The sequence below is a fragment of the Agelaius phoeniceus genome, chromosome 1 (assembly GCF_051311805.1).
Source record: "Agelaius phoeniceus isolate bAgePho1 chromosome 1, bAgePho1.hap1, whole genome shotgun sequence".
NCBI classification, from domain to species: domain Eukaryota; kingdom Metazoa; phylum Chordata; class Aves; order Passeriformes; family Icteridae; genus Agelaius; species Agelaius phoeniceus.
This window is the reverse complement of record NC_135265.1, coordinates 54,217,642-54,242,941: the sequence shown is the minus strand read 5'-3', so window position 1 is coordinate 54,242,941 and position 25,300 is coordinate 54,217,642. Positions and strand designations below refer to the sequence as shown.

Here is a 25,300-nt window from a genome sequence, read left to right as displayed (position 1 = left end):
GATCTCTACTAGTATCTCTTGCCAACTTTCCTCTGAATGTTTTTGTTTGAGTAAAGCTGCTGTGTTGGTTTTGTCTGCTGTTATATGACATTCTGGAAACCATAACTCTGTTGATATACATTTCTATCTTATCAGAAACAGTAATTTTGTCATGTAATAGAAACTGTATGAGTCAGATATATTAAATAATTTATAGAATTGTAGAATGGCCTGGGTTTGAATATCATCTAGCTCCCTGCCATGAGCAGGAACACCTTTCAGTAGACCAGATTGCTCAGAGCCCCATCCAACCTTGCCATGAACACTTCCAGGGATGGGGCATCCACAGCTTTTCTGGGAATCCTGTGCCAGTGTCTCACCACCCTTACAGTGAAGAATTTATTTCTGTCATCTGATCTAAATCTATCCTGTTTAGTTTGAAGCCATTCCCCCTTGTCTTGTATCTACAGGCTCTTGTAAAATGCCCTTTCCAGCTCTCTTGTAGCCCCCTTTATGTACTGGAAGGCTGCTCTAAGGTCTTGCAGGAGCTTTCTTTTCTCCAGGTTGAAAACATCCAGCTCTCTCAGCCTGTCTTTGTAGGAGGGGTGCTCCATCCTTGTGATCATCTTTGTGGCCATCCACTGGACTTAGTCCAGCAGGTTCTTGTCTTGTGCTGAAGCCCCCAGAGCTGGACACTGTACTGTACGTGGGGTCTCACAAGAAGGCAATGAATTTGTCCCTGTGTCCACTGTTAAAATACAAAATAAACCCATTCCCTCTCACAGTCCTCATAAGATGAAGATACATAGAACTGTCTAGTCATGTGGACCTTTCTCCCAACTCTTTCACTTTTGGTGCTCAGAGTCACTGGCTATTGGAGGGGAAAAGTAAACCTCATTGTTCCCTTTGTCCTGCAGAGAGTGTTTGGGATTCTCTAGAAGACAGTGACTTTCTGCACTATTTTCCCAGTGAATGCAATTTTAGCAAAGCTGATGAGAAAGAATAGTAGACAGGAGAGATGAGATCATATGGTGACATTGTGTGAGACAGCTCTTTTGAAACCATGAAGCACTCAGAGGTCATAGAAGTTGTGCAGCAGGTATTTGCAAGCCACAGATTTGATCACTGTGCTATACTTCTATCAGCAATATAAGGGAGGACAGTCACCCTGACCCCTACGCAGTACTTCAAATCAGTCTGTGTTTGTATTTCTAGGAGACAGACAAACTTAAGTAAGAAATTAATCACTGAGGGCAGCCATATCTATCTAGCCATGAACTATCAAAACTTTGATTCTGTTAGCCCACTGACAAGCATGGAAAGTATTGTTATATGCACTGGAACTAACCCAGTGATTCAATAGCCCAAGCAGCAGTATGGAGATGCTCTCTAAGGTAAGATATCCACACTGAGTAGAAACGATCCACATATCTGTTTACCAGAATAATTAGATGTTATCTACCTTTGTATATTATTAACTTGGTCTAATTTGTTTGGGATAGGGTTTTTTTTGGTATTAGCATATTGTTCTACTTGGGAAAAAAGGCAGTTCTTAGTCCTCCACTGTTCTTTTCAAATGGAGCATTTCAACAAGCTTGTACAATAGCAACAGTTCTCAACAGCATTCTTAAAGTAAAAAGGAAGTAAAATAGCTGGAGAAAATGGAAAACATCTGGATTGCACTATCTAGTACTGTATTCTGTGTCATGAAAGAGAAATAATAACTTTCTGTTTTACACCTGAAGTGTAAGCTTCAGTTGTACCAGGTTAATACACCAGCAGTTTGAATCAAGTAACTCTTAGAGTTTTATTCTCTTAGAGCAACTTCCAAATCCAGTTGGATTTGTCTTTTCTGGCAATAATAATCATAGAATAATCTAGGCTGGAAAGACCTTTAAGATCACTGAGTCCAACTGTATAATAGGGATCATAATGAAGGGAAGAAAGCATATATTCAAACATGTCTTAGTAGTCTCTGAAACAAATGCTTTCTCTAGCACTGATTGCATTGCTTTTTTTAAAATATATTTTCAATAAGAGAAAACCAATTCAGTTCTCCAAGCTTTGTAGAACAGTTTTCAGTGCCTAATTATTTAAAGGCCTGTTGATAGCTGTGATGGCCTATGCTTGAGCACCATGCAAAAAATCTGCTTAAAGATCAACTTCAGGATTGTCACCCCACTGACAATGTATGGAATGTAGCAAGAGCCCATTTATCACCATAGGAATGCAATGACTGGTGAAAACCCTTCATAAATTCACCCTGCTTTCAAATATGAGGTTACTCAGATAATTTCTCACTCAGAGCAGTAATCAGATGCTTGTAATCAGGCCTCTGATCATTTCATCTGACTACCTATCAATTTATAAACTAACCCATGTGAACTGACAGCTTTCCAATTTATTTTTTTTTTTCTCAGTAATGAAAATTCCACTTTTATCTGTGTAAGCATCTAGTTCTGGATTATTTAAAGGGAATTATAGTGATGGTAGCTGAAGACCTAACAGTCTGCAGGCAATGGGAAGTTGCAGTTGGCTTTAGCTTTTGTAGTCCATGTGCTTCACAAGGAGAAGGGAATAACCTAAAATTCCATTACTTGTTGGGCCATGAATTCAAATGTCCATTTAACATATTCACATTGAAGAGAAAGATATAATACTGTTTAGTCCAAAGAGGCATTATTTCCCAAGTTCCCATGAACTTCCCAGCAAGGAATGCATATTAAGGAACAATTACACAAGGCTTGGTGAAACTCCCTTTATTTATTTCACTTGTGTTGTTGCTGCTGTTGTATAAGAAAGAGCAAAATAACAAAAAGAACAAAGTAAAATAAAGTAACAGCTGATCCAAACATTTTTAACATGTTGAAATCCCGTTCCAAATGCAAAGACTCTTTCTTTCTGCCTTTTCTTTGCATTGATTTGCACAAGCATTTTCTCTGTGAGCCAAATACATCTCTGGTATAACTTCACTGAAGTCACTGGACTTACACCAGAGGTGGTTTTGGTCCTCTGTCCTGGGTAAATACAGTAGGAATAAATTGGTCACGCAGGCAGAGTGTCTGGCAATAAGTGCACTGAGTGGTCCTGGCAAACCAATAGGAAAAATCTAAAATAAAAAGCCCAAATAAGTCTTTTACTTAATATAGGGCCTAAAAATCTACTGGGAGCTGCTGAATACTGCCCACTAACTGTACAAAGTATAGGTAGCATGCCTTCCAAATATCAAAATACCAGACGGAATGCCGTGAAAATAAATAACTTCTAATATAAACAAATGAGAACATATCAAACTGTTACCTCTTTAAACATAATGTAAATAAAAAAAATACCAGTCCTTCTACACAATAAATATTAAGAAACCATTGACATAGTTGAAATGTACTCATATAAATTAACAACTTTAATTACATTAGCCAAACAGACATTGGTTAAAGCACTGCATGTAGTATGCAAAATAATAATAATAACAATAATAATAATATCAACAACAAAACACAAAATGATAAAAACAAAATAGGCTTCATAATATCTTGGCTTTCATAATTTATATATATGTATATACATATATATAGTTGTGTGTGTATATATATATATACTGTAGACATATATATAATATGTATATATATAATATAATTCAATGTAATATAACATAATATTATATGTTATGTCATATTAAATTGTATTATATTTCATATATACATATTATTATGGAGATATATATACATACATATAGAATATATATATGTGTGTATATATATATCTTCAACCCATTGTCAATGTATTGTTTTTGAAAGTATTTAAATACAAAGAAACCCATTGAGAATTAACAGATTCATTATATCTCAAAAAATAAATAGCTATAAAACCCAGAAGTGCTGCTTGTTTCGGCCCATGAAAACCTTGCTTCTAGTTGTTCACAGAAGATCAAATTATGATTTTATTTACTCATGCTGAAAACGTTTTACTCCACATGTAATGCAATGAGAGCATATGGGGGAGTAAAGCTTTTTTCAGTGTAAGGAAAGGGATTAGCATCTGGTTCTTATACTGATGTACACTATTGACATGAGGTTTAACTTAAAGAACTTAATAATTTCCATTGTATCTACCTATACTTCAGAAATAGATTTTTCTCAATTTATTGATGCTGACTGGTAACCTTTCTAGGAAAGGAGACTCTCTGAAAATCAATGGCATTGCTTACAGAGTAAGGCACAATTCCACGTGAGTAACTATAGTCCATCAATTTTTAATTTTGCACATAAACTTTACAGATGCCTGAAGTTCTCTACCTAAGAGATATTGCTGCTAGCCTCTACATGGTCTTGTGGTGTCACTGTTAAATGAACTTGACAGCTTATTTCTCAACTAAATACAAAAAAAGGAGGTATATATAATGCAACCCTACTCTGCAGTGATTTGGTAGGAGAGTGTTTCTATTGAAGTCAATGACAAAACTCCCATTTCATTCAATTTTACAGTTTTGGGCACTAGACCATATGAGTGCATAATAATTACAAGCATCTGTAAGCATTTTCTTTTGCTAAATCTAAAGGATACAAATACATTCAGCCCTCCCAAAGAAATATCTTAGCATGCACTTATGCCAGTTTCTTAGGCTTTGTAACCAGAGCATATGACATGGAGATGTGAAAAGACAACCAAATGTGGCCAGCTCTCAAGCAATAAGATTATGGAGGCACTAAACAAATACATTTCTGTGATTAAATATATACTGAAAATGCATTTTCAATATAAACAGTAAGTAGGTTATATGGAAAGGAATGTGTTAGTAGTTAAGAGCCTTTCTTTCTTTTTTTTGGTACAGTCATACCTGAAAGGAGAAGTAATTTTTAAGGCTGCATGCCCTAGAACAACTGCTTAAATATGGTAACAATTTCTAATGCTATTTTAAGTACATGCAGATTTAATTAAATCAAATTATCAGGGATGGGCTATTTTGCTGGAATCATTCAGTCTTGATTAACATCCAAATTTCTTATTTTACTTTATCATACAGTTTTTCATTTCCCCCTATTTTAAATAACTCTGACCACAAATCAAAACCCCATGACTGATTCTAGAGATTGGAGGGGGAAATCTTTTAAATTTGTGACCAGCATACACATACAAATGCAAGCTAAAAAAGTAGGGCTTGGAATACTTACTTCTTGATTTGAAAACTTTTTTCTGTTTTTGGTGTAGCTATAATGAAACATGCTCACAATATCTAAAATCCTATATTCTTTCCTCACTTGGAAGTTGTCTCAGGCTAGTTTCATGTTTTTCAGGCCAGTCCCTATTCATCACATTACATCTGCTATCAAATTCAGGATGAGAATTATTTTTTAAAGGTTCTTTCTCCTTTAGCCAGAAAAACCATGAGTTTTTCTAAACCAACTTTGCTAGCAGCCAATGGGAGTTTTGCCATTGTCATCTAGGGGAAGGTTCAGGGATTTCATGTCTCCAATGCTCTCTAAGTAATCACTGTTGAGAATAAATTTTATCAATGTGAGCCATCTGACCTGTTTCCCTTACCACTGTGTTCAGATCCACCGTGATGCAAACAGCCTCATTCAAATAATTGGATTAAGCAGCATTGGCTGTGGTGCCATTCACTCAGAATCCTTTCTCTCCCTTGATAGTGCCCACAGCAGAAGGAACCTGTCATTCACCCTGGCACAACTTTACTCATGTAAGTAGTTTTACTGATCTTGTAAGGAGGCCAGTTGACATCAAAGGGCCTGTTGACACAGGTAACCATTCTGGGACATCTGAGGATATAAATAAGAGTTCTGGGGCACCCAGTTTTTAGGCCAAGTACAAAGACCAATGAACTAAATGGTATCTTCAACAACTCTCACAGACTGTGTCCCTGTTCCTGCTGCTCCAAAGGCTGGCTCTGCTTCTAGAAAAATTGACAGAAATTCTGCCACATGCTTCAAATAAGCAGGGCCAAGAACTTCGTTAAATTTATAAAGATAAATTAGTTGTGCATCCTTTTTTTTTTCCTGAAAATTTTCCTACTAGCATTTGGTATCCCTCACTTTCCCCAGGAAGAAAACACAAAAACCCAACAAACTTCTGCAAATAATTTAAATCAGAAAGCCTTGATATTTTACAGAACACTTCAGTGACAAATTTAGTGTTTAACCAATTATATTTTTTCAACTTTTTTCTTGCAAATTGCAAACAAGTCTGTAAAAAAACTGTGTTGTATAAAAAGTACATAAATGTATAACCCATTAGCTGTACTATGCAATCTAAATATTGTGGAATAAATTAGATAGAAAACTTAGCTATACGCATGTATGTTGATACCTATTCAACAGAGGAAAGGGCTATTTTTTTTCTTTCTTTTTTTTTTCTTTTTTTTTCCCTTTTCATTTTTATCTCTATAGATACATACAAATACGGACATGCGCCCATGCGCACATACATCTGCACACACAGAGAACACACACGCACACATGCACACACAAACAGTTTTGGCTGACAAAAAATGAAGGCCCTGATTACACTGTTAAACATGGTTCTTGCCATGAAGGTGCTAACACACTATCCCTAGCCAATGTGACTGGGTTATATTGTGCTATCTTTTTTCTTTTTTTTCTTTTTCTTTTTTTTTTTTTTTTTTTTTTAACAGACTGTGCTCTCAGCAAGACGGGGAGCTGTGTTAGTACTTCTTTCCAGGAGAGGCATGTAGAAGCCTGCCCCCTCAGAAGGCAGCTAACTGGGGCTTGGTTCAGCAAACCTAGGAGAGTCTGAAGCTTCAGGCTCAGGGTTATCAAACTCAGTGTAAACAGGGCCTAAAGGTTTCTCCCATTCCCTCTTATCATCTCCCCCTACCCAAAGACAAATGTAAGTTTAACATTCTTTTAAATATGACAGCAAAAATTTTTTTAAAAAACAACATCTACCTATGCCCTACGGGTTGGACCCTTCAGGTTAGGTGTTGACACTGAAAATTAGGTCTTACAGGTAACACGCAAACCCATTAAGAGTTGTCATGCTAGAGGGTGGTGGTTGAGAAAGCCAGCATTTCAGCAAAGACTGTATTTCAAACAGAAATCCAACCACAATTGCCATTTTCTGTATATTTGCAGGAGCAATGGTGGATAGGGCCCAAGGCTGCTTGTAATTTTACATCAACACTTTTTAAGTGTATACCAGCACTTTAGGTTTCTCTTGCACAAATACCATTTTGAACATGTAGCCTCCCATTTGGCAGTAAGAAACAAAAAATCTTTTAACATACTGTGCTTTGCACACAAACATTCATTGTTTTAAGAACAGTAAAATGAAGCCAGAAGTGCTTATACCTTGTGTATACATACATATATACATACAGAAATATATACATATATATGTATATCCCTTGGACAAAGCTGTTTCCCTGCAATGCACATTTGCTGTGCATCAGGGCCGAGTTTAGTGTTGTACATACAAAACAGTATGATTATGCTCAGATGGACCTCAGATCCAAGCACTTTGGATCCAAATCCCAGGGATTTTCTGGGCTTACTTCAAATGGTGTTTTTTTGTTGAGGGCACTATTTGAATTTAACTGGTTAACAGATATTCTAGCCTGAATGTAATCAACCCACTGACTCTTAATTCAAACCCTAACTCATTACAGGTGAATGGTACCAACCACAAACAGACTTTATAGAGGCTTGCACAAATGTCTTTGGTGTATGTGTCTATTCATTTTAAGGTACAAAATAATAATAATTATTATTATAATAAAAATAGCTATTTTGTGTGCTGTAGCAGTTCTTGTATAGCTCACAATAAGTGCAGCTCTCAACCCCTCCCACACCCAACCACCCTCCCTTGCAAATATTTGTTAAATAAGGATTAGACAGGTCAGACACCATTGTAGTGCAAATAGTAAACGATTAAAAATTTTTTTACAAAATATAGAAATGTTTGACTCCAGCAACTGGACAAACATGTTCCTTTCAAGTATCTCTCACCAAAGATTTTTTTTTTAAACAAGTTACTTCCATTTTAAAAAAAAGTCTCTCTGTTTTTTTTTTTTTCTTTCTCTTGCAGGTAAACAGTTTCAAACCATCTAGGTTGCATAGTTCTAACATTGTAAGCACCTTTACAGAATGTAACTTTTATTCTTTCATTAATTTTTTGTTCCCTTTTTTCTTCATTTTTCTTTTTTCCTTTTTTCTTCTTTTTTTTTTTTTGTAAATGTAGTGCAGAAGATGAAGGTGTACACTGCACACTATTGACCCTTGATCAATGTTAAGTATGTGTTTTGTGTCTGTATGTATAGAGACATGTATATAAATACATAGCCATATATATACAAACACAAACACTATACACCTACTCAGTTGCTCTGTAAATGTGGGGGGAAAGCGCCAGTGACTGCAGTGATCATACACATGGCTTTTCATTGACCTTTTGGACTTTCCAAATTTCTGCAGGTTAGATGAGCTGCTACCATGGCTTGACCTGGTGGGTAACTAAGGGAGGGAACAGAATTTCCTTCCCCTAGTAGTAACTAATGTTTAGTATACTATGTAACAAGATAAGGAGCATACTGAAAGGAAGGGGAAATCCCCAATCCATACCACCATTTTGACCTATCTTGTTCAAGCCCAGCTTCATGATATTTTCTTCCTTTTTTGTAGCCGAAGTCTTTTCTGATCTTCCATAAGTCTTTTTTTTTTCCCTTCTTTTTCTCTCTCTCCCTTTTCTTGCTCTCTTCTATTTTTGCTTATATTTCTGATGATTGTTTCACTCAAAAAATATTTTACCATGTCTGGTCTTTCCTCTTCTTGGGCTTTTGATACATTTTCTACTTAACAAGAAGGGTCTTGTGCACACTAGCGTCTATGAACAGCCACACTCCTCCACAATCATATTCTGTATGTCTTTCTTAATGATGTTCTGGCCATCGTCATAGTAGAGCATGGACATAGGCCGGAGCTTGGTGGGCACACAGCATGATTTGAGGTTGGCAAAGGGGCTATGGCCCCGCATGCGGTAGTGGTTGATGACAGTGGAGTGGAAAGATAATGATGAGCCAGATGTGCCTGCTATATGGCTGGGACACTCTCCTTCGCAGTAGTTGGCATGATAACCTGTAGGAGCAATGATCCAGTCACTCCATCCTATGTCCTTGAAGCTGACAAAGAACTGCTTCTTGCAGCAAATGTTGACTTTGCCATCACACTCCAGGCCTCGTCTTCGCCGCCTGTGCTGGCGATCCTCTGAGTGCCGGGCAAGCATCATCAAGAAGGGCCGATGTGATTGCTCCTTCTCCTCTTCTCCTGTGAACTCTCCAGCTTCCTTTTCTTTCCCTTCCCCATCATCTTCCTTTTTCTTCTTCTTGCCCAGTAGCACCAGGTTGGCTCCAGTCTCTTGACACAGGTCACAGGCAATCCGCACATCCAAAGAGTTCTTGCCTTGGTCCAGGAGTCTCTGGACACTGCTGGAGACAGGGAAGATGTGCCAAGTGCTCTTACGAGTGTCCACTGCCTTTTCTGAAATCAAAGTCTCAGTCTTTTCACCTTTCAGCCCCCCATCCTCTGTATCTTCTGCTCCTTCCGAATTGCCTTTTGGCTGTCGCTGCTGTTGGAACAGGCGGATTGTGACTTTTGTCCTGCTCCGGTTGGCCTTGGAGACCTTCAGGAAGAGCCACACTTCAGCATGCTCCACCACCGATAATTCACTGCCTTCCTTGGAAATCTCAAAGTGCAACATTTTCTTGGCTGTGCCTGATTTGGTAAATGGAAATAGACAGGAAGAGCTTGTTAGTATGTCTGCTTGATTTTGTTAAAGAGACTTCTGTTACTTTTTCCACAGGCATGAAGTGCCCTAGGTTTTCTATTTGGTTCTTTAATTTTTATGGATTTTCTGTTCTAACCTTCCTTCACCCCCTCCTCAGTTTATATTTTGTGAAAATTCTCTTTTTAGAAAAGTATACATTTGCCTGTTTTCCAGCATATTTTAACCAGAGCATTTTTCATAGTAACAATGTAAAGGATTAATGTCATTAATGTAAAGGATCTCATGGCAAATAAGCATCAGTGGCTGCCAAGGTTTACTTAAGCTGTCTTTGTGATCACTGTGAGCTGAAAGGCAAAAATGCTTTATGATGGCAGTCCATATGTACCATATGCAAAAAAATCTACACCTAATATCTGGTTAGGAAATAAGGTCCAGTGCTACCAGTTCTTTAGCAATACTTTGAAAATTATGTGGGGAAGAGGTTTACACTCTCCCTCCATAACAATACATCTTTCATTTGCATCTTACAATGAGTTTGTAAATATCTATTGTTTCAAAAACAAACACATGCTAAAATATGAACCTCCACTTTAAGAAGTTTTCAGATATATATTGTAAAGAATTGAAGAATTGCAGCAGGCAGACTTTTCATCCTGTTAGCTGTAGATCCTGTTCCTAATTTAAGGCACTGTACTTGCTGTGATTATAGTAATGGTGAATACACTAAGAAATGAGCTAAAGAACTGTATAATTATGGGATGGTTCTCTGGCATAATTGTATCAACTTGCTAAGATGTCATTATGATGATTGTGATGGTGAGGAGGTGTTTCTCGGATACAGAGCTCATATCCCTGGCAGAAGTTGGAATGAATAATGAGGGCTGTTTAATGATTTGATCACTAGAGCATGAAGAAGTTAAGAGAGAATGAATTAGCTGGGGGATGGTGGTGATATAATTTTTTCAAGAGAGGTAATTTTCTATTTTCTTAACAAAAAATATAAAAAAGAAAAAAAAAGCCCTAATGATGTCTTTTGTTCCTTCTCAGCATGGAGGCCAGGATGGACTGGGGTCACAGATTTGCAATATATAGATATCTGGCCTTAGCGAGAAAGAAACTGTATTCATAATTATCAATTTGTCATTAACATTATTCTTGAGCTACCCATAGTTGTTTACCAAATTTTCTGTGCAGCAATTCTTCTTGTCAGTGAACTGTAACTTTGCAGCCTAAGACCAGAAAGTGGTGATTAAAACAGAAGTAGCAGGACACGTAACAGGAAAAGCTGCCCTCTTTGTAGCAAGGGTCTTCTCCTTGCTTCCCACTGCAACTGAATTCACCACTATAGGCTCCCTGACCATTTCCCTATCTCCCATTCTCAGGTGAGACAGGACTGGAGCAAAATCACGAGACATCTACCTTATGTTCACTTGCAAATTCAAGAGTTGCTGATTTCTGAAGTTTGCAGGCAGGCCGGGCTGCCCCTTGAGCTACCTGTTGCTTTTCTTCTCTGTGGAGTACTAGCACTGACACATTCAGCTTTCCCTCGTGGCATTCCCAGGTCAAAGAGAGAGACATTTCTGAATTACAGTGTCCAAAGGGCATAGTGTTTTGTTTTTGTTTTCCCACTAAGTGAGAGTGTGAAATTGTAGACTTTAACTGTCACTGAGATATGGAAACACATGGTTTGTGTTAACTGCTTCTCAAAGACGGCTGATGCCAGTCTTCAGAGTGAGTTACATTAATTTCTTCTTTTAAGGAAGTAGCTTATAAAAAAGATAGAGCAAGCTGATCAGTACTGTGAGGCATGATGAAAGTATTCTTTTTCTATTATTTTTTAATTGATTCATTCAATAATGACCGAACGGCTAATGCTGGGTTCTTTTCCATTCTGGTAATCAAACTATATCAAAGCTGCCAGCTGTGTTTGAACAGAGGTCAGGTAATAGACACCAGTGTCACTCCTGACTCAGTTTCAGAGCATGAGGAGTTGTACAGTGACATCCCTCCAGTCCAAAGGAAGTCCAAAAGGCTGGTTGCCTTGTACACAGGGTGTTAAGGAGTGTTCTCTCAGATAATTGACATTTCTAAGGGCTGTGAGAACTAGCCAGTCTCTGGCTTTATTCCCCCTGACTCTCCCTTCTAAAGCCAGCTTCTAACTTTAGGTTATCCCTTGCAGTCCTGATAAATCCTTTCTGAGGGGGGCCTGGACTTAAAGGGAACCTGAAGGCAGGTCATGTGCCAAGGGTGGGTTGCTGCCAACCAAGACTCTCCATTCAACCCATTCTGCTTGCTGCCTCTACCCAATCAAACCTTGGTGAAAAAAAAATGTGGTTTAGATCAAGCTGCAGAAGACCTTCTGACACCATCAGCTTCTTCCCAGCTGCTCTCTTTCCCCAGACCTCACAGACTTCTGTCTGGAATAAGCATGGATTGCCATACTTATTTTGCATTATTGAGAAACCAAGCTGGGCATGGACAGCAGTTCTGGCAGTACCAGGGGTCCTGTGCATGTCAGATCAACTGTGCTGGGTGCATGAGAAGTTCATCTGTGTTGGAAATGGACAAAAAAACCTGATCTGGTCATCTGCTCTGGAGAAAGCAGATAGGGTGTGCAGACCTGGCTCAACAGTGGAAGAAGCTGTATGACCTATCTAATCTAAAAATCCAGGCAGCCCTGAATTACAGAATAACTTAGCACTGTTAAGTGCTAGTGTATGGTATTTCACATTCTGCTATTTCCTTCCTAGTGGGAGTTGAAAATAGTTATGAAGTGACGTATCTGCAACAGCAAATATTCACATTACCTTTTGCACTGGCCAGAAGTGTAGTGATGCAAGCAGTCTTTTTGACAAATATTACATGAAAGGAACAGGACCTCAAAAACCCTCTTAAATAGCTTTTCAAATGCTCATCCATGTGTGAAAGTAGAATTCTTCCTCACTACTAAAAATATTTGAACAGTATGGTGAAAGTACATGAGTACTTGCTTTTTCTTTATGTAAGGGAAGTGAGCTTAAACAAGGTAGCCTAAGACATGTCCTTATACAGGGATAACAGCCTCCTTGTAGGTTGTTAGCTACAATAACAGCCTCTCTGGATGTTGTTAGCTACATTTTCAGAAACAAATGGTGGGCTAAGAGTCTAAAGAAAAATGATGCAGGAAGCTTATCTGAGCCTAATATTTCTGAATGAAACAAAATCCTGAAACCTGCATAGCTAATAAAAGGTTTTATAGCAATTAAAAAACACTTTCCCTTTCATAGGTCTTTTTAGAAGGAGACTGGGAATAGTGCAAGGTTGAGGATAAAAAGCATGCTTTCACATTAGGAAAAAACGAAGCTTTTCTGAATTCTCTCCACATTCACAACTAGTTTGTTACGATCACACAGCACAAATGGTATGAATCCTGCAGTTTTTAAGAGGTCACTGTTCTCAGACAAGCTCATTTTGAAATCAGAGTTTGGCCTGTTCTAAAACCAAATTGAGACCCTAGGATCTGACTTATTATGGTTACACATTCACTTTATAACAGGATCTCTGTTTCCAAAAGGTTCAGTGCTACAATAAAATAAATTCTTCAAGTGTTCTGAGACAAAAAAATAAAAATAACAATAAAAATCTATAGTTAAATTTCTCCAAATATTTCTTAGGGATTTAGCAGTCTTTCTTTATAGGTCTGAATTAATGGTCAGGATTAAAGCTTCAGTTCATCAAACTGAAGGTAAAAGGGAGACTCCTGAAATTTGGGGATGGTATCACTTCCATAGTTACATTTGGTTTACCCTTTTTTCCTGCTGTTACATTTGCCATGGGTGATTTGCAAGGGTCTTTTTCCATTCGTAATCATCCTGCTCCTCCTGCCTGACTGCTGAGGAAAGACCTACAGCCCAACAGTGATAATGCCTTCATCACTTCTATGCTCATATAAACAGCAGTGTCAACAGCCTGGATTGTTATCATAGCAGAAGGCAGTTGAAAAAGGAGACAAGGGATTACTTTGGGCTCCTTTTGATTGCTTTTCCTCATTTCCCTTTCCCAAAACATTGGAGAGGCCACCTCTCTGCTCTACTGCTGAGCAAAGTCCCTTCCAGAAGGAGGGTTGTGATGCCAAAGGAGCAGTCTAGCAGGGCAAGTGACAGCAGCAAATGATGTGAGAAGTGGTTAAAAATGCAAGCTCTAAGTAGTGCATATATGGTAAAAGGTTTAATGGAAGGAGTTACTGAATGGAAAGAAAGTGTAGCAGTATATATAGCATGGAAGTTTTCTCATATCTGTTTTTCTCTTCACCAGTGCTCATGCACCTTTTTAGGAGAGAAACCTGAACATGCAAGCAGAGGAGAGCCTGCACAGGTACCCTTCTCTCCACCTCTGGAAGAGCTGGCCAGGGCTCGCACAGGACTCTGCAGTCAGCACCTGCTCCCAAGCAGCACGTGGGTGATGGGCATGGCACAGTAGCCCGTGGAGAGACTGGCAGAGCCCTTGAGGGTCCAGGCCCAGGAGGACTGGAGGGGCAGCCCTGCATGAGGTAGCTGATGCTGTGATCCAGCAGGGATCTGCAGGTCCAGTGTGCTCTTCCTCTGAGGCTAAGGATCCTTCCCTCTGTATGGCTGCCTTTAACTATGCTGTTGAAGTTCCGTTATTTGCAATTTGCAGCAGGATTCAAGATCAAGCCCTGCTATTTAATGCTATATATAGATACTAGGTGGGGTCGAAGCTATACAATTGAGAGTATCTTCTTTTGAGTAAAATGCGAAAATATTTAATTTTTTTTACCTTTATGCTCTTAAATTATTAAGGCTTTTTCTTTCATAATGAAAGCAATTATTCTTTGTAACATTATAATGTGGCTTATTCTTAATTTCTCTTAATACACAGAATTCATTTTCCTTTGCAAAATGCTCAGTGTGTAAGAAGGTGCTGTCGCTTTAAATATCTCTGCTTCACCGGTGCTTAATTTTGAAACGTTTTTACATTATACTGTAAGTGAACTGTTTTTCCATACAAAGCAAGCTTTTTTTTCCTTTTTTAGTTGCTAACTTTACTACTGCCTATGTTTAGATTTGGGGGAATTTGTACTGCGTGCCAATCTGTAATTACATTCAAAAGCATCCTTCCCTTCACTTCTCATTTCCGTTCCCCAGGAGACAGAAAAAAAATAGGTTACTAGAAAGGTTCCTCTAAAGAGAGTGAAGAGAAGAGCATGGTTATTGAGAGATAATTGCTCAAAATGTTTACTAATGAGTGACCACTGGAGTTAGATGAATTCTTTGCAGTGTAGAATTTATTCAGAGAATTTAGTGTTATCGTCTGGTAATTATCCCCTAGGCAGACTGATGATTACAAATCTCCTATTGCCACAGTTAGACAGTGGCCATTTCTGTGAATGCATTTCAGCCTATGGATCACTGGCAAACAATTTATTCTGATTATTCATTATCCAGCATATGTGACCACTCATCCAGGTCACATACTTTCATTCCTGCTCCCTTACTGTTGCCTCTTACAGTGAGAGGGGAAATTATGGCACAATTAATACCTTATCTTCATTCTTACTTACCATTAGCTGTCAGAAAAGGAAGATTTTGTTGTAAGAGAAAAATAAACCAAAAAAGAAAATCAGGAAAAAAGAACTATTCCCTGAGTGCTCGTGGGGGAAAAAAAAGCAGCAGCAGCGACTTTATTTAAATACCTTTTCTTGAAAAGTTAACCCAAAGAGGCACTGACAAGGTCATTCAGAATGTGAAATAATTCAGTTCTGGTGAACCTTGACTCTCCTCTGCTATTTTGTTAGGAAGCACTTTACATCCACAGCTTTGAGTTCTTTCCAAATTGAAAGCCCTTCCCCCACATGGCTTCAAATATTTAGAAACAAAAAAGGTGTTTGTTTGGTTGAAGTTTGTTTTTTTTCTTTTATTTGATTTCTTCATTTACGTCTAAAATAGCTCAAGAAAAGTTTAGGAACATTTGCACCAGTAAAATAATCCAAGGTAAAAACAATCCCAAGGCTTCATCTTTTTTCTTTTTTTTTTTTTTTTTTTGAGAGAGCAATTTTTTTGTGCATACTTGTAATAATTTGCTGTAAATTCTAAAATTAAGTGGATCAGAGGCTGCCTGTTTGTTTTCATTAAAATATTTAATTTCTGAGCACTAAGGCCCAAATCCCAGGCCCACTGAAAGGAATAACAGAATTTCCAGTTGCTTCCAGTAAACTAAGCTTCAATCCTATATCAACGTTGCAAAGCTCTGTTGCATTAAATGAGATTGCCTTCTCATAGGCATATCTCTATATATAGATATAGATATAAGATTTCCTCAGCATGAATCACTTACATGTATGCAAGGCAGATATATCCTGCACAGAGGAAACACATTTATGCACATCCTTGTCTGCAGGAATGGTATGGGTACAGGCAGAGGTATAGGAGCATGTCTGCCCTGGTATACCTGCATGTAAGGACATACGTGTGCTCATACACACATACAGGCAAATACATATTCAGATACTCCCTACTAGCACACAAAACTGTGGGCCTGGCTACAGAGAGATGGACACATACAGTACTTTCTGTACTTTCTTTTTCTCAGGTATGTTGTTCTAAACTGGTTCCCACCTTTCTAGATTCATCTGTGCTTTCTCAGGTTGTTCTTTAAACCAACCAACAACTCTTGATTCTCACATTTTTGATACAGAGAAACAGATCAATACAGAATGGCTTTCCTCTTCTGGAAGCAGTTTGCCTTCATTTACTAAACCTGAAATCTTTGATTTGGTATGCCAGGGGGGAAGGGGACAGGAGGGAAGAAAAATCAACAAGGGAAAATAAGCTTGTTTTCTAAAAGCCAAGGAGACTGCATTAAAAAATGATGTGAGCAAATAATCTCCTAGGATGATTCATGGTCACATTTCTCAGTATCTTGTAAAAAATAATATTTATAATTTCTGATCTCTCTAGATTTCCAGCACTTCTAGCATCCATCTTTTACTCCTCTACCTATTTCCTTCCTGCATTATTTTCCTAGCAGCTTTTCACTCCAGTGAATCCTTGCCTTTTAAATAAACTAGAAGAGAGAAACGATCCTCACTCAGAGCAGCTACAGATAAGCATAAAGATCTCTGGGATTCAGAGTCCAATTAGGTAAAATAAGTGTGCGGGAATGTTGCCTCGTGTGGAGCAAAAAGCCTTTGGAGTGTGCCCTCTCGTGGCCGTTCTTTATTCAGCATGAATACTTGTACCCTTAAATACAGTTATTTTCAAAATAAAATTGTCAAAACTATTCAAAATACATAAGCGACACATCCTTTGGGGTTTTTTTCATCCTGAACTGCCAGCTTGGTTGTATAGGGTAGGTGAATACATGTATCCCTCTGTACATGAAGGTAGGTATCACATGATCAAGTCAGTTCACCTGGAATTCTGTATGAAGTGGTACAAAACAGTGGAAGTGGTCTAAATAGCTGGCAGACTCTTCTTTTTTCCCCCTGGAATTTCTCCTGAAGATAAATCTTTAGCTTTCTGTATTTCCATCTGATAATTCCTGTCACCCTCTCGGGGGCTGATGTTAGCAACCCATTTCATTGGTAGTTTAGTTGCCAGGATCAAATTCAGTTGGCAGAATCCCAGAACTGCCTAATAAGCTGTCTACTTAAAATAATGAACGAGTTAGTAGCCAATCATATTTATAAGTATTGAGTATCTCTGTTGTTGAACCTGTTGGATTCGCTTGTCACAAAATTTTATGACCCCGCTCCTCAAAAAACTATTTTTAAGACTTTGAAGTAACACACAGAACTCTGGCACAGCTTCCCTTACAGCAGAACTAATTGACGTTAGTAATCTTAGTTTGATATGCAAGTAGAAAGTAATTTTCATGTTTTACTTGTAAGAGTGCCAAAGGACAGTAGGGTGCATTTGTAACTTTTGCCCAATACTCACAGTCATTAGTTTTACAGAGATCTGTCCGGATTTGTTAGCTGTAAAAAGTACCTGCCAACTATTTTGCTGATTTCCTGGACATAACTACACCTGTTCTTCAGACAAGTTTACTGCATTTATTTGCCCTCTAATTGTCTGAAGTCTGTTCTTGTTTGAATTTTGGTTTATTTTAGAAAATAGCAGTCTCGAGACAGAGCGGCATGCACAGGGTGCTGCTTGTTCATTCACCCCACTTCTTTGCATGTTTGAGAATATGGCTGATGAAAGATGGAAATACTACTTTTTTATAGAGGGAAGAAGTTAATGTGGCATCTGAAAGACATTTCCCTAAAGGCTTTGTTTATGTCAAGCCGTACCCAAAGAAACAAGAAGCCTAAAGTCTTATTTTGCTTTTTGTAGACATTTTTTTGATACAATGTGAGATGTTTTCATTCATTTTCATTGATTTCTTATTGCCCTCTATTGAGGCAGAGTGAGTTTGATGTTAAAAGCCAGAAACATATTAACTTGGCTGTGAGCAGAACATGTTTGTTCTCCTGCTTGGTGTTTAAATTTCTTCATGCTATTCTCAGTTCCCACAGTACGAAAAGTGGAGGGTGTCCCTGTGGCTATATTCAATTCCTGTCTTTTTAACTCATACTTCCTATATGACATTTCACTTGCCTTTGGTTTTTGCCTCACTTTCCTTTACAGTAAAAAAACACTGGTTTAATATTTGATAGGAATAACTTCCAGTGCACAAGAGGACAGGATCTCAAGAAGGGCTTACTTAAGTTGTTGCAGCATTGGCACCTGTAAAATGTGGTAGATCCTCTGATGTTAGCAAGTTACCAGATGAATGGCTGTAGATGAATATGGTACAGTAATCTGAAGTTACTCCACAGAGTGGATTTATCATTTCCATTATAAGCCCAAACCAGAGCTCAGTTTTTAGGTTGCTCATAGTCCCTCCCTTGTCCCAAATCAAAGAGGTATGGAAAGGCAGCAGGTATGGAAAAAATGGACAGAGCAGCCCTCCTGCCTGGGCTTCCAGGATCGTCTTAGTACAAAGGAATAGAACTGTGGCAGGGAGGAGAAGGCATGAGAACACAGTGGATGCCCCTGTCCTGCAGCTCCATAGCGTTAAGTCCTCTTCAAGTAATTTGTCAGCAGCAGTAGGACAACGCTATGTAAATCAAGCTGAGTGACAGTGTTGGTGGCTGGTGGCGGGGGATCGGTGGCAGGATGATTGGCCAGTGTGTGGGCAATGGCATGATTTCTGCTGCTCACGTGACTGCAAGAGCCAATGGCTTCGGGAGCCGCCGTTGGAGGGTATTGTACAGAGTAGGCATATATCAAATTCCAAATTCCTTTGTGTCAGAGCTCAGGAGAGACAATAATGTGTTTACAAATGATTGCGACGCACACAGTGAAGAGAAACCACTGTTCATGCCATATGTGTTCCACTGTGCTCAGAGCGAGCTGCTGAAAACCAGGTGGGGAATCGGACTCGTAGACAGCTTAGAGGTTTCCTTGCTTTTATAAATTCATTTCTAAACTAATGTTGAGCTACCCCTGCTTCTAATGACCTCTGGCACTGACACCTACTCTCTGCTTTCTGAAGTGGAGGGGATGGAAAAACTGAAAAGCCTGAGCTCTCATGCTGAAAGAACTGATAATATGTATATTGACAAGGACTCCAAAGGCAAGAGCTCCTTGTACAGTTGAAAATCAGACAGCCAGCAGGAATGTCTGCACTTAAAAGCATGCACACTTCTTGTGCATGGCTTCCCTGCAATCAGAACATCTGAGTCAACAGGTTTTCAGGACTGGAAACTCTGAGTGTTGTCTTAATTGTTTATACTGCTGCAGCAAACTTTTCAACAAAAATGCTTGGAGTTCCTTTGCATACTTTGCCTACCATATGCTGTACCAAACAAAACAATGACATTCTTTTAAAACCGTCTTGGCAACAGGAAAAATGCTTTGGCTAGACAGCATCATAAAAAGTTGCTGTTAGTTAGATGATAGACTTATTGCAAGTAACTGCTATTGATGCATGCATTAGCATACCCACATACACTAACAGATTTATGTGCAGATACACATACGTTGAATTAAAATGGGTTCTGGTCCTAGTCATGTAGGAACAAGACAGCAAAGTACAACTTTAGAGCTGTTTCCCATGGGCAATTTATGTGAGACTTAAGACTTTACTTACTAAATACATATATTCTGAGCTCTTACTGCCTAAGAGTTAGGGGAAAAAGAACTGTGAAACAGTTCAAAATACACCCTACCAAGGTTGCATTTTTGGCAGGAGTGTTTTAGGAGCAGAATCTTTTTTCCAGTATGCAGAAGTCTGTATTACAAATTGGATCAGCTACAGCAACTTGTCCAGTTCTATTGAAGTCATCTGACAGTCCCTGCAACTCTTTATTGCCGAAGATGCTGTGTTAAATTAAAAAAAAAAAAAAAAAGACAAAAAAAAAAGAGGGCAAAAACCCACAAAAAAGCCATCTCACTTGTAAAACTTAAAGCTGCTTCATCTGATTTTGTAACTTCCACTATAATTTTTACATGAAAGGGCTGTTTCTGAAGTAGTTTGCAGTTCACTTTCTGTCTTCATAAACTCCCCAAAAGGCTACAGCCTTTTTTCTTTTACCATCAACTCTGCAATCCAGCCCTTTACTGCAAGTACTCTGTATTTACAGGCAGAGTTTGGAGGACCCTGCTGCAGCCTGACTTTATGTTCAAGATTGGTTAGAGAGCTTCCTCCCTGTGTGACTGACTGTGCTTAGCAAGTGTAATCTGTAGCCAAGACTAAGTCAGAAAAATCAAATTCCTTCAGAGTCCTACCCCCCCATCCCATTCCTCCTTCTCCCTTCCCCCCAGTCTCATCCTACAACCTTGTAGAAAACATTATTGCTGAGGAGAAGAAAATAAGTTAATTGCAGTTTTGGCAGAAAGGATATTTTTCAGTTTGGGGACAAAGGATATTTTACAGTTTGTTTTTTTTCAAGCACTCACCTGATTCTGCAAAAGTGATGATTTCTGAGGTTTGCTCCACAACTTCATTCATTTCAGCTCTTCTTCCAACATCATCCTCTATTTCCACATAACCATCCTCTCCCACCTTTCCCACGTGGAGTTTTTTGATGGCATTTAAAAGTGCTGCCTTGGGCACTGGCTGGGTGATATTAGGTCTGTCCCTCAAGTGCAACATGTTCAGTATGTGCTTCTTTACTGCTTCCACCATCTCAGGCTGTGAGCTGGGCACATCCTTTGAGAGCGTGGCAAGGGCACATGATGGACAGTCAGTGACTGAACTGTGCCCCTCGGATCCTGGGGTTGGGGAACTCCTCACTATAATCCAGCAAAGCACCAACAGAAATCCTCTCTTCCAAAGCAAAGGCATCCTGGCAGCAAAAGTTGTTGTGATTCCCTTTTTAAAAGGCCCTGCTTTTCCTCCCCCTTCACGAACAGTTTTTTTGGGGGCTGGTTTAGTTAGTTTGTTTGTTTGTTTGTTTTTCCTTCTCTTCAGCAAATTCTCTGGAACAAGAACCAAAAGTTTTCTGTGAAGTTTTGTTTGCAGGTTCCCTCTCTGAATGCAATAAGTGCTGTAGATGTTTGTGGCTGTCAGGGAGAAGAGTTCTGACTCTGTCTCAGAGTAGGAGAGAGACACAGAGAGAGGGAGAGAGAGAGAGAGGACGGATTGGCCTAAAGTGAGTGAGTGAATGAGAGAGGGAGGGAGTTTTGTCTGTGAGTAAAGGCTATGATTAGGAAGGGGGAGGAACAGGCAGGCTGGCTTCCTTATGCTCATTGCTCCCCTAACACACACCTCTCTTCAAATATCACTACTCGTGGTTCCTTCCCTCCCCCCTTTCTAAAAGATCTTCTCATTCCTGTAAATTTACTCTCTTTTTTTCCTTTTTTTTCCCTCTCTGTTTGACCCCTCCCCCCCCAGCTGTCATTCCCCCCCCCTTTTTTTCCCTTTCTTTTTGTTTTGTTTTGTTTGTTTTATTCCTTCAACAGTATCACCAGCTTAACTAAACAGAGGAAACATGAATGAATGAAAAGAGTGAAATCTTTAACGAGCACCTTGCTCTTGGTCCTGCCTGGTATTGTTAGGGATAGCAGGAGATGTTAAATAGCTTGTGAATGAGATGGGAATGAGGGCAGGGGCTCTGAATATTTTGAGCAGAACATTATTCTGCCTGGAGTAGAAGCAAAAAAATCTTTTCTGCTCACTTCTAAATGCTGGGGGTTATCAACACTGGCAAAAGGTCTGACAGGCACAAAATAGCACTGTTGTTTGGAGGGCTCTATAATACATGATACACTGCTCAGCTGCAATATGCAGTCAGGCACTGAAAGCCTAAGCAGGAGCTGGTACATATATGTGACATGACATGGTAGTGCCATATAATAGCCCCACTTCTAAGCTAGTCTGTGCCTGGAAATTCTTGGGTAGATAAATTTAGGTTTGGGGTTAATCAAGCAATGCCTGAAAAATGCTTTGAATGTGAAGTGTTACATGTCATCTGGCCAAATCATACTTGCTTCTGACTCAGGCAAAGCCCTCATCGATGCCAATAATAATTCTGTCTGAGTGAAGGCTGAGTAAGATCTTCTACATTTGGCCCATTGTTATTAGGAGGCACTTATTACTTCATTCATTTAAATCACAGACAGCAATCATAATATTAGAATAGGACATTGGAAATTAAATGAAATCTAAAGAACAAGAAGTTTCAACCAGTGTTGGTAGCCCCTTGTCTGTTTATGCCAGGGAGGGCTTTGCTGTGCAGTGAGAAGGCATTCCCTGTGCCACTGCCATGGCTTCAGGTTGCCTTTACATTCTGTATCCTCTCTGTTCTGTTCCTTATCCAGCAAAGTTGAAGTTTGCAAACTCACATTTGGTTATGGAAAAATGACAGCTATAACTGTATAAATTTTGAGATTCTTCCCTTTCAGGCATTATCTTATACCGATCTTCTTAGAGCAGCTTCTTTTTTAGTGTTTACCCTCTTTCTTTCCATTCCTTTCATTCTCTCTCTACCACACCTTTGTCTTCTCAGATGGGCTTACCTCCTACCCAGCAAATATTCCACTTGCAGTATATTACTGTCAACCATTGTGTTTCACAGTGGAAAGGAGCAATTTATAAATATAAGCATTGAAAGGTCTCTAATTTCCATGAGATGACTACAGGCACATGGGTTAAGAGACAGGCAAGGAATTATAGGTGGAGTAAATGAAACATACAGAAGTAATTGAACAATCAGCCAAAGTCTTACAAATGTTATATATTGCTAGTCCTTTTCAATTAAGATCTTTTATAAGTCTTTTACTGTTATAAGGCATCCACAGTACCCCCTCATCTGTGTTTTACTGACCTCAGTTACTATACTGTTATATACTGTTACACTCACAGGTCTGTCAGCATTATAAACCCTGCAGCCATTCTTATAAACACATCTTTGTAACACAAACCTCACTATAACACATCGAATTTTCTTGGATCTTGTGAACAGCCCAAAGTCTGTTGTAATTACACGAAGTCTGAAAGTCAGCTTGAAATAGAACTAAAAGTTTAATTGGATGAAAAAATAATTTCAGATGAAAATATGCATTCATGATTAGATGTACTAACAGATGACATAATTAAAGGAGTTATATATAGTTCTAATATAGCACCTATCCTAACAGTGTCTGATGAAAAGTAAGGGAGCGGCATAAATCAAAATAAAATGCAGATAAGTATGTCTGGCTTCTTGCTGTGGGGTATATGTTGCTTGCCATATACTACAGGAACAGTTACAGCATACAATCTCTATTACATACAGGTATAGCATATTTTACTTGCATGCCATGATGATGACAGATTTAAGGTTAAAGCATAACTTTCTAAAAACCACTCTTTTCTAAAAGAGAGATTCCAATACCGCTGGTACATGGTTTATTTGTACTAACATGTATATACATATATGTACAAAAATGCATACAGAAATATGTTTGAATACATACAGAAATGGTGGCTCAGATTCTTTCTACAAATTACCTGAGCTGCAAAGTTCTGCATATGCATTCATTCAATGTAACCCTAACAGTATGCAACAGCATGCACAGGAATTAAAAGTTTCAGTTTGAAAGGAAAAAAGCTGATTGAAAGTTTTACCTCTCTAGTCCTGACTCTCAGAAGGAGACTGCTGTATTGTGCTTTAAGAACTGCTGAAGTTCCTCTTTGTGGTACTTATAATGCGAAGCTTTATACTGTACTTCTCGTGTGTACACATCACATATAACGTCTGTCAAAAGTGGGCCGGATCACTGTGCTGGATTGGTTAATCCTGTTACATCAGCAATTGACTGTTTTTCCTGTATGAGACATACTTCTTGTAATTAATTATCTAATGGAAACTCCTAATTCTCTAGCATGACAAAATATCGTGGATCAACTTGTGGTGATTTCTGTATCCATTTAAAGACTAGAACTTAAAATCAGACAAAGCAAACATTATGAGTCAGGAAGATACACTCCAACTTGTTGTATTGCATAGCTAGATATAGATATTATTAGATGTAGATAACACTATTCTAGTTCAAGTACAGTATTTACCAGATACTTAATTACTACTTTGCAAATTGTTTTCTTCTTCTTACATACTTAAGGATACACCAGATAATCTTTCTGCAAATTTGGATTTTTTTCAAATTCAGGAAAACGCATTTGAGTAAGCATCCTTTGGCATTGGATGATTTTTTTTAAAAAATTCAATCTCTGAATAAATGTGTCCTTCTGTTTAAATTAGGGATCCCTTTAAAGCTCTTTAAAAAATGAATCATATTGCTCCTGTCCAATTCTCCTTGCTCCTTGACGTGCAGATTGCATCACACTATTAAAAACTGTTTAGACATCTAAAAATAAATTACAATGAACGACAGTTCACATTTTTTGCAAGTGTGGTATTAACACTTGTGGAATAAAATAAAAGGCAATTTTCATTTCAATTTACATTAATGAAAATCAGAAATAACTATGCCAATTAGGCAGCACAGAAGTAATACACAGAAGGTCAAAAGTAAATCCAAAATCCATCTTCTTTCTTAAACACATATAATAACTGGCTTTATGTGGTACCATTTATGACAAATGGCATGATCATGCAGTCTTTACTCATTCATAACACCCACTGATTACCAGAAAATCCCCATCCCTCAGATTTTTTTTTTGGCCTGAATCGTACTTATAATTATATTTTTATGTCCTGTTGGTAGTGTAACTTTAATCTATCTTTGAATATGGCTGATTTGGATCAAAGAAAGATTTCAAGCTTTCAATTTACAATGATACCAGGGAGTCCTTATCGGAGTGTTGATCCCAACTGGTGTGTGTGCTGTATTCACACAACAGCTTTGGTCGAATGAGAAAAAAATCAGAAGTTAATGGGAAACATATGACCAGATAGGTTGCTTTGTTTCCCATTTTTAATACGCATATAATAAGTGAAACAGGTTGCAGTAGCTTTTCTGCAATCTGAGTTTGGTAGTTCCAGTTGTTACAAAGAACAGCATTTCTTTTCTCTTTTTGTTTTTCTCTTTTTTTTTTCTTTTTTTCTTTTTTCCTTTTTTTCTTTTTCGGTATC

The 25,300-nt window shown here is 38.4% G+C and overlaps 1 protein-coding gene across 2 annotated transcripts; it reads right to left on the bottom strand.

Moving 5' to 3' along the window:
* Nucleotides 1-2,723: 2,723 nt before the first annotated feature.
* Nucleotides 2,724-23,907, bottom strand: INHBA (inhibin subunit beta A). 2 transcript variants are annotated; one of them, XM_077179122.1, is made up of 3 exons: nucleotides 23,833-23,907; nucleotides 20,682-21,203; nucleotides 2,724-9,722 (listed from the first exon to the last, which is right to left on the bottom strand). In XM_077179122.1, the coding sequence occupies exons 2-3, from the start codon at nucleotides 21,067-21,069 to the stop codon at nucleotides 8,836-8,838; spliced, it is 1,275 nt and encodes a 424-aa protein (XP_077035237.1). In that variant the 5' UTR covers nucleotides 21,070-21,203; nucleotides 23,833-23,907; the 3' UTR covers nucleotides 2,724-8,835. The 2 variants fall into 2 exon arrangements, with proteins under 2 accessions (XP_077035237.1, XP_054498570.1); XM_054642595.2 differs by lacking the exon at nucleotides 23,833-23,907 and having other exon boundaries at nucleotides 20,682-21,474.
* Between the last annotated feature and the right edge of the window lie 1,393 nt (nucleotides 23,908-25,300).

Excerpts from the sequence above, each read along its gene's own strand:
- INHBA (XM_054642595.2), bottom strand. The coding sequence starts at position 21,474 with ATGAGCATAAGGAAGCCAGCCTGCCTGTTCCTCCCCCTTCCTAATCAT. Across the intron at positions 9,723-20,681 it reads CATCACTTTTGCAGAATCAG|GCACAGCCAAGAAAATGTTG; the intron begins GTGAGTGCTTGA and ends TTACCAAATCAG.